Source organism: Hyalella azteca, unplaced genomic scaffold (genome assembly GCF_000764305.2).
Source record: "Hyalella azteca isolate HAZT.00-mixed unplaced genomic scaffold, Hazt_2.0.2 contig4227, whole genome shotgun sequence".
NCBI classification, from domain to species: Eukaryota; Metazoa; Arthropoda; class Malacostraca; order Amphipoda; family Hyalellidae; genus Hyalella; species Hyalella azteca.
In genome coordinates this window covers 173,954-184,250 of record NW_025934448.1, presented here as the reverse complement: position 1 = coordinate 184,250, position 10,297 = coordinate 173,954, and the positions used below count along the sequence as shown (strand labels likewise).

The 10,297-nt window shown below is 37.0% G+C and overlaps 1 protein-coding gene across 1 annotated transcript; it reads right to left on the bottom strand.

The window, feature by feature from the left end:
* Nucleotides 1-702: 702 nt before the first annotated feature.
* On the bottom strand, nt 703-1,906 carry LOC125177698. The gene has a single exon (XM_047879935.1). It carries the CDS (start codon nt 1,752-1,754, stop codon nt 777-779), a length of 978 nt encoding a protein of 325 aa, XP_047735891.1. The 5' UTR covers nt 1,755-1,906; the 3' UTR covers nt 703-776.
* Between the last annotated feature and the right edge of the window lie 8,391 nt (nt 1,907-10,297).

The window sequence follows — 10,297 nt, the reverse complement described above, 5'->3', positions numbered from 1 at the left end:
GAGAAGGTTGAACTTTTAACTCATCTTGATTATTAGTTGGTGTCGGAATATTTGAGGCACTTTCTGTGGCATCAAAAGTCTTCAACAGAAATTGCATTTGCGGGGCGTACAAGAAAGATTGTTTGTTTGTGCCTGATCCAGACGGAGCATTTCGAATTGCATTATGATTTTTCCGGAAACCATCACGCAGGGCTTTCCAGTTCGTCTGCAGTTGTTTAGCTGAAACAAAATCAAATAGAGTAATATTATAAAAGTAATATCTAGCACTGTAAAATATTTTGCTAATGTTATTATATTTGTTCTTTTAAGATACCTAGCCACTGGTTGCATGATGACAGCGTGCTGCATTATTTATATTAGCTAGGCATATCAACCATAAGTGAAGTAATCAGGGAGGTTTGTATTGAACTATGGAACTTGCAAGTCAAATGCTTTCCGCTGTACACACAGAAGAATTGGAATAGCATTTCACAAGGCTTTGAAAGAACACGTTCCCCGCGTATTGGGCCAACAGTGATATTCCACTGCTGCGTATTGGGACACCAGTGTACCAAACGCAGTATTTTACGACGTTTTGATAAAACACATATAACTCGGAATTTCGCACGTAAACTTCATCTTTTATAATATTTATGTTCAATTAAAAAGTGGATTATTAAGTAAAACATATCAATGAACCAAAATTTTATTCGTAAATCTCCTTGAACAAACGATAAGTAACTAATAATTCTAACAGCAGTCAACATCGCTAATTCCTATACCGAGTTCAAAACTACCTAGGCTGAATGTTTTTCATTGAAACATGGCAAGCAAAAAAATGGGTTACCGTCACAAACAGTACAATAAGTGCTAACCCTTCGAGCTTTATTGGCAGCCACTTTAAATCCTTCATTGTTTGATATCTTTTCGTAGCATCCTCTGCATCGCTTGCGTGATTTTTGTTTGGGTCCCTCAGCTTCAGCCAGCATATGATTTTCAGATAGAGATACGTTTATATTGGCATTGCGTTTTCCGCATCTTACTTCTTCAGTGGGCTTTCCACTTGAAATGGAAAGAATTATAGATTCTGTAAATTTTCGTAGACTCATCTTGCTTCCATCACAATATTTCTTGTAGAGCACGTGGGCATTTACAACTGCTGTGCAGCCAATCAGTTCAAATGCTATTTTGCGGTACCACTTCTTCGACTTTATAAGAACAGTGTAATATGAGCTAATGTGGTCTGACACGTCCACACCTTTCTTAGCCTTTTTATATGCTAAAACACTTGGAGGTTTAAAAACGGCATCGCCATTCCGGTTTCTTTTTACAGTTGCGATAAGCTCTTGTCCATGCTCTGGAACTGTTGAAATAGTGACAACGTTTCTTTTATCCCTCCAATTGTATAATTTTACTCCGTTATTGTTTTCTGCCGCTTTCATCTCTCCTTCCTTCAGTTTAGCTCTTGTTACTTCGTTTGCCAAATGTTTTCTGTTTTTTATTGTTCCACAGAAGTACGTCTTCTTTTTCAATAACCATTCAGCCAGTGGAACAGATGAATAATAATTATCAGCATAGAAGGTACTTCCTTTGTTGAGAATTTGTTCACATATTGCCACGATCAACGACTCGGTTGAACTAAGGCCATATCTCGGTGCAGTATTTCCCGAATGAACAATGACATTCAACGTGTACGCCTCTGGAGTGCATAGCTTGTACAACTTTATCCCATACTTATGAGCTTTTCCTGTTAAGTACTGGCGAAATTTTAGCATATCTCTTTAAGGGATCATACTCTCATCTAAAATGATATGAGGACCTGGCTCGTAAACTGCTTGAGAAGCAGCAACCAATTTATCAACCAAGCGTTGAATTTTATTCAAGCGGCTTGTTTCACAGTGTTCTTCTGAAACGTCTGAAAAATGAATGAAACTCNAGGTAACTGTAATTAACTCTTCACATGAATGTTTTTTGCAGTTTTATACAATTGTAAGCAATTTGTACATCCCATAAATAGCAGCTCACCATCAGACTCCACTTTGAAAGATTCAGAAGACATTTGGGTGCTCAGTTCAGCATGCCAGCTGCTGTTGACTGCATCATCAGAGACATTGTGCATCATAACACTGCTCGTCTTCATTTTATTCATCATGATACTGATTAAATTCTGCAGGATTCAAGTTAAACTGAAGCATATTTTTGATTCAAAATTGTTTGATAGTAATAATGTCCAAGTAGTAATTTAAAGCAACTCAAGTGTCAGTGATCATTCTATGAAGATATTTTTGGATATTAGAGAAAGAACAAGTTTGTTTGAAGTACACTGGCATTATTTAGAGTTCAAAGAGTCCCATGTAGCAAACTTTGAGTGCAGCATTGAATCATGCACCACTCTAGATCGTTTAGGTGTTTGATAGTTTGAGATAATTCTAGATTATATTTTCGATCACCACTCTAGATTATTTATGTGCTTGATAGTGAGACACTTGATACAGACCATAACATCCCCATTGGGCTGAATCAACTTCTGCTAAAATTTGGTTGATTAGTCTTGCTTCCTAATATTCATTAATAGTGAATTAGGACATTACAATAGATAACATAGAATCTAGAAATAACTCCTGGAGAGTGTGAGCTTCAGATGTTCCATTTTAATGATAGACCTAATTTCAGCAGTAACCTTCAAAGGCCCTTATTTTCTTACTTTTGCAAATCATAAGAAAAGAAGTGAAGTTAAAGAGAAGTGTTGTAAAAAGAAGTGAAGTTAAAGAGAAGTGTTGTAAAAAGAAGTGAAGTTAAAGAGAAGTGTTGTAAAAAGAAGTGAAGTTAAATGAAGTTAAAGAGAAGTGTTGTAAAAATACATTCCAATGTTTACAAGCTTGTCATTACAAAATTCATTCATTACAAGAAGAAATGAGTTTAATTATCCTTACCTCTTTTAGTAGCTGAAGCTGCACACACCCTCGACGACCCACTGGCTGTGCCATACTAGGATGAGGCGTCAAAAATTGCTTAGTGTGAAAGATTACATAGAATACTATTGCAAGCTACACTTTTGCTTTAAATCTTCTGCAGCAATTTTAGCACTACACACGTGGGCATCATAAGTCAAATTCTACGCTGCATCAAAATCTGTCATGAGTGAATAGCAGTGTACATTTTGTATGTCTGCTGAGTTTACGGGTAAATATAGTTGCTTTTTTTGTGCAAGCAGCATTTGCCGNCTTTAATGTTCAGTTCAACAGTGTCTAGCTCCTGTTGCTTTGTTTTTAAAGATCACCTCATGGCGTTAAAGATCGCCTCATGGCGTTGAACTAATTTTCAAATCCCCCTTTCTCTCCAATGCTTCTGCATATTTATCTGCTGCTTGCTCAAGCGCCTTGATGCCCTCCTCTGTACACCTTTTCTTCTTCTTTATTTCATTTAGCTCATCCAACAAAGCATTCCTCTCCCGGGTTTTCTGGGCCTTCACATTCTGCTCTTTCTCTTCTGCAAAAATATTGTAGGCTGTTTTGGCCCTGCCAGCTGCAAGCAGCATCTTCTCGGTGATGGTCATCTTGTCCAGGCCACCATGTGCAACATGATCAACCACAGAACGCAGGACAACCACCATTCGCTCTTCCATGTTGTGCGTCAAGATTTCCTTGTTGAATGAAAACCCTATATTCAACCGTGGCTTGCCCATGAGACAGGAGCATGAGCATCTACAGTACATTCCAGAGCTTCTTGTAGGTGCTCTTTGACAGAACAGCATGCCAAAAAGTGTCCAGTCAATCAGAAGTTAAAAATACTTGAAACTGCGTGTTCAGTTCACTGCAATGTTGTGATTCATCTCTAAAGTTGCACATCTCATTACACAACACCATCCACATCTGTATTAGGGAATCTCTTGGCATCAACCAGCAAAGTGAGACAGTTCTTCAACTGTGTCTTGTTGGCTTCCTTACAGTTCTTCTTGATGAAGACTTTTGGCACCAGCCATCTCAGGTTCCTACCAAGGCCATACCTGATAGGGCTCTTGTCCAGTAGTTTTTGGACTACAGCCTGCATGAAGTCCAATGCTCATGTCTTGAAAGTGAGAACTTGCAGTGCACTTGCCTTCTTGTCTGCAAGCTGTTTTTTTAACGCGGTCCTGGTCATGTAAGGGTTACCTGCCAATGACCATCACTGCCCTGGATGTAATGGAACATCAGGATTCCTGCCTTTTGGAACGTAGACTTCAACAATTCTGGGCAATCGTATAGGCAACCGAAAGTAACCAGACAGAATGAATCAATTGAATTAGACCAATCAGCCTTTAGGAGAAACAGCCGGCGGTGAGGGGTGTAGAACTAAAAATATTCAAAGCAGAATGATGTCAAGGGTCAGCTCTGGATAGCAGGTTTCATTCATGGCTGATTGGTGGATGTCCAGCATGAATCAATTGAATCAGACCAATCAGCCTTTAGGAGAAACAGCCGGCAGTGAGGGGTGTAGAGCTCAAAATATTCAAAACAGAATGATGTTAAGGGTCAGCTCTGGATAGCAGGTTTCATTCACGGCTGATTGGTGGATGTCCAGAGAGATCCAATGTGTTCGATCAGGGCTTATTGGTGCACAAAATTGGTGGTGCTTGGCTGCACTCCTCCATGTAAGTGTAACTAACATCAACATTATTGAGGGAAGTCAAAACGCCTTTTATTCCATGGCTTTTCATGACATGAAATGAAATCCAATGACTTTCCAGGCCTCGAAAATGAAAAATCAAATTCCATGACTTTCCAGGCTTTCCTTGAGCAGTATGCAACCTGGGGGTAATAAGGGACGGCTGTGGTAAATCAGGACAGTCGTCCCACATTTTGTAAAAATGTTGCAGCTAAACTAATCATAGTATTGTAAAACGTAAAATAGTGGCTTAAAGTTAAACATTTTTCTGTCTATGTAGCATAAAACAAGTTAAGAAATCATATATTTACTACATCTAGAAAATCCCTGAAAAAAGTGTGAAAAGTAAGATTTTGGAAGAGTACCACTACTAAGGTCTGCAGCAAAATAAATATTCCCCTAATAATTTCCCCAATAATTTCACCTAGGTACATTAAAGTTGCACACAGGTGTTGGCTTGAAAACGTAATTGACAGAATTTGCCTATCTCATAAAAAAATAACAGCCATTTCCGCATGACGGGCCCCTAAAATCGCATTTACCATAGAACCTTGATTAGCAAAGGCTCCAGTTAACAGAAAAATCAAATAACTAAAAATTCTAAGTTCAGTTACCTCACTTGGCGAAAAAATTCCCTTATTGAAAAATTAATGCATCATCAGCCGTCACACAATAGTGCATAGAATGCCAAGAATAGAATTGTGCACCGAGCAACATAGAATGGAAAGTAATTAACCTTAACTATGATTTATTTCTCTAAAAACTTTGATAATTGTCACTAAAATTGTCCTTTCTGTTTCAGGTGTTTGTTATGATCTTTTTTTGTTATAGGGAATTCACTTGACCCAATTAAAATGGTGTGAAATTACAAGTCATCCTGTGAGCTTACAGATACAGAAGATATGCTATATGGCTGCTGATATGTAGCTTGCAGTGGACAAGGTCGTTGTAAATGCTCAATGGCATGTTCATTGATACAGTAATATCGCATCAATACCTAATACGGTAATGTATGGATATGGTAATTTCATATCAATAAAGTAAAAATCACAGAAAATATCATTTATTCTACATGTACATCATCTATAAAGGAAGAGGAGGACTTAAGAGTACTGTTAGCAATAGATGAGTACACTTTGCATGCCTTAAACATTTAAAAATTAGGTTTTATTTCAAGTGTCCCATATTACCTTATTCCCAGGGGTAATTTGGGACGCTTTTATTTTACGTCTGGCACCTTACGAATAGCATATGGAATTTTTTCAAAGATGCCAATAGCCCTCGAAACGAGCTTTAATAAAATGTATAAAAAAATTTTTAAAGACCACGTTTTACATGTGGACTCAAAAGTAGAAAATAATTTTACGGCAGCTACTGATCTCTGTTTGCTTTCATTCTCTTGGTCTTTTGTATTTCAGTTAAAATATTTTACAACATCTAAAACAAAAGACGTGGGGCGCATCTTCATTTAGGCATGCCTTAATTTCAATTTAGCTTGCAGTGGACAAGGTTGTTGTAAATGCTCAATGGCATGATCATTGATACAGTAATATCACATCAATACCTAATACAGTAATGTATGGATATGGTAATTTCATATCAATAAAGTAAAAATCACAGAAAATCTCATTTATTCTACATGTACATCATCTATAAAGGAAGAGGAGGACTTAAGAGTACTGTTAGCAATAGATGAGTACACTTTGCATGCCTTAAACGTTTAAAAATTAGGTTTTATGTCAAGTGTCCCATATTACCTCCTTTCCAGGGGTAATTTTGGACGCTTCTATTTTTTGTCTGGCACCTTACGAATAGCATATGGAATTTTTTCAAAGATGCCAATAGCCCTCGAAAAGAGCTTTAAAATGAGCCCAAACTTGTTTATGAAATGTTTCATGATAAAAATTTATTACAAAAAATGCTCAAAACCATCCCATATTACCCCGTATGACAGTATGACGGTACAATTGAAATGCTAAAATAAAAAGTATAACATCCTCACTAAACTTTTGTCATTGATGATACAAAATTTTTTTAGTGATAGAGTAGAGACAAACCCCACTTCAATATAAAATAAGGTCATCAAATAATTTGACAAGTCATCCAATAATTTCTGCTTCAATGTTATTCCATAGATACACCAGATATCATTGATAGATGTACTAGGATTTAGGGGAGAGATTTTTGTGGGTATACCAATGACTGAGTGCGAATTATCATGGAATGCAATGGATGTGATCGCTGGCTGTGAGTTATAAAAATTTATATTCAAACTCCCATGCAGGATTGTTTTACTAGTTTACTTAATATTTTAATAACTTCTTCAAGTGGAATAGCTCATAAAAACTTTGGATGTAATTTATAAAAGAGGCTAATATACACAAAATACAGAGAGATCATCCAACAAACTGACATATATGGTCAGTAATTCATATTCACCTTTCCCCGCAAAAACACTATCTACCAGTACCCTAACACTGGTTTGGTTATCAATGTAGGCAGTAAGTGATGCATGTTAGTGGCAAGCTTGGCATAATACCACAATCACTATTATATTTCTTTTTGTGCACAAGCATGCTATAGGGCAGACTAGCCTAAGTGTTTAAACCCATCTCCTGCTCATGTCAGTTCTGTCTTCTTATGTTGCAGCCTCAGCATGGCACTAGCTCCACATTTACATCAACTCTCCATCCAAACCAACTTAACTGGACCTAACCGATCCTCATTGGCTGCAGCAAGGTGGAGAGATGAGGTAAGTGTGACAGTATGGAGATGCTGAGGTTACAAACCCATAAGACTATATTGACTAGAAATGTGGAACAAGACATACTTCAAGCAATCTTTGGATCTAGTGTGGCAGGCTGTTTTTCTTGCTTAGTCTGCAACTTTGTAGTACCTCTGAGGCTAAGTAAAGCTCAGCAGGTTTAGGCTGAGCATAGGTTTCAGGACTTTCATGAGTAAAATTTGTGGCAAATGACTGCACTCCAGGCAGTTATACCACCCTCATAAAAATTATAATAAATGCTAAATTTTGTGGAAAACCAGGAGTCATGAGCAATGGATCAGAGTTTTGGCTAAGCTATGTTTACTAGCATAAGACAACCATGAGTCACAATATGATGAAACAAATTATTCACAGTTTTTCCTCATATGGTGCTCCTAAGATTAACACAAAGAAATTAAGATTTATTTTTGGAAAAAGTTATTGACTTAGTCCAGGGGTCTCCAAACTTTGGCACGCCACATAATTTTATCTGGCCTGCCAAACAAATTCCTGTGCAGTGGCCTTGAAAACATAACTATGGTACAAATGGCATCACAGAATTATTCAAAGCTGGGGCCTGCTGACTGGTGGCACTCAGCCCAAGTCAGTTTTCCTCCCTCTCCATAGTGTGACGTGAAGACACTAATACTGGTAGGTATGTGTTGTGTATAAGTGTATATTGTGGGGATGGAGGCCGAGTGGGGCTTTGCTGCTTCCGTTTCAGGGAGCACAGCACTGTACAATATTCTCTTCTCTGTACTATGGCAATACCTTTATCTAAGTTATGGAAAATAGCAATAATACTATTGTAGCCAAGAATATTGCATGTTTAAAATAGTTAAAATTGTAACAGTTAAGTTTATCAACAAAAGCTGTTGCCATAATATTTACCACTTTATAATAATATACTGTAAAAGGGGGTTACTTAGACTCCCGGGGTAACTTAGACCACTTTTAGTTCTTTTAACAAAAACCTCCAAAACTCAAGAACTATTTGACATAGAAATATTTTGTCAATGGGCATTGAAGGCCTAATACTGAGGCTACGTAACACAATAGAAAGATAAGAAATTATGCATATCTAACAGGTTAAAAAATGAAAAATATGACCCACGAAAGCGAGCTATTATTTAAAGCCTGTCGTAGAACCCCTTCCAATTTGTTATTTTTTGGTAAAATAACTCCAGGTTTTGGTGCACTGTAGTAGAACTCTTCTAATTACATATGCAAATGACAAATTTGAGGAAAGTGTCATAGTTTGCAAATGGCGGGCGCCGCTCCCGAATGGGGGATCTTAGACCACCTAATGTCAGCCCTGATGGGGTAACATAGACTGGCTTGGAAATTAATTTAAAATTACCATATATAACATATTTTATGTTTGATACACCTATTAATGTTTTTTCTTTATGTTTCAGACTCAACAGTCTTATATATGGTAATTTTAACTTAATTTCCAAGCCGGTCAATATTACCCTGTCACGGCTGACATTGGGTGGCCTAAGTTCCCTCATTCGGAGGCGGCACCCCCCATTTGCAAACTATGACACTTTCCTCAAATTTGTCATTTGCAAATGTAACTAGAAAATTTCTACTACAATGCATCAAAACCTTGAGTTATTTGGAGTTATTTTACCAAAAAAATATTTTACTACCCAGGTTAGATACCCCAGGAGCTGGGGTAACAAAGACCATCACTTTTTTTGAAATTACATCAAAACTATGAGAGGCAGGAGTCTGCAATTTATGGTGAGTGAACCTAGAGTATAGACCTGTATATTGCATGTTTAAATTTAAGTTTAATTTAGCTAGTAAAAAATGGCATCATTTAAAGAAAAAAGTAGTCTAAGTTACCCCTTTTACGGCACAATGCTTTCTAACACTACATACAAGCGGTTTTTTCTGTATAATTTATTCCATTTATTTTACCCTTATTTTTTAAGATATGGAAAAGACAAAGAAAAGAGTTGTAGTCAGTTCAATGATGAATGGAAGATAAAGTCCTTTTTTGTGATGGTAAATGATAATGCTGTATTCTTCATATGTAGAGACAGTGTTGTTGTTTTGAAGGAATGCAATATTTGTCAACACTATGAATCTAAACATGGCTAAGTTATTTTCAATCACAGGAGCAGAATGCACTAAAAAGTTTGACTCATTTCAGCACAGTCTGCATTCTCAACAAGGTGTCTTCAGTAAGAAAAATCTAAAAATAAAACTTTAACTAGAGCCAATTACAAAGTTGCCTATGTGTTGGCTAAAAAAGGAAAACCTTTCACAGATGGCAGTATAACAAAAGATTGTATAGTGGAAGCAGCAGGAGAGGTATGTCCAGAAAAAGTAAACCTTTTCAAAATGATAAGTCTTGGGTCAAATACTGTTAATCATAGAATTGAAGATTCAGGAGGTGACATAATTCAGCAAAAAAGGAAAAAACAAAAAGATTTAGTTGGTATTCTCTTGCGTTGGATGAATCAACTGATGTTTGTGATACTTCTCAGCTCTTAGGTGTTCATAGCGTTGATAGTGAATTAGATGAGTTCCAAGAATTAGCATCAGTTCATAGCATGCACACCACAACAACTGGATCTTTCATCTTCAATGGAGTAAGTAAAACGATGAAAATAAAACCTGGAATGGAAACAAGTGCAGTGTGACAATTGATGGAAAGAATATTTCTTGGAAAAGAATATGTCTTGGAATTGGAAAGAATATGTCTGGGACAAAGAAGGGTTTGGTCGGCCAAATTACAACAGCTTGTGAGATTGGAGGATTCTTAAAACCCACTTTTCTGCATTGCCTTTTCAATCAACAAGCATTGTGCCTAAAATATGGAGATTTGTCTTGTGTCATGCAACCTATTATTTCTGTGGTTAATCTCATTAGATCTCATGCTCTCAACCATTGCCA

Bases quoted from the DNA above. Each gene is read 5' to 3' on its own strand.
- LOC125177698 (XM_047879935.1), bottom strand. From the start codon at position 1,754: ATGCTAAAATTTCGCCAGTACTTAACAGGAAAAGCTCATAAGTATGGG.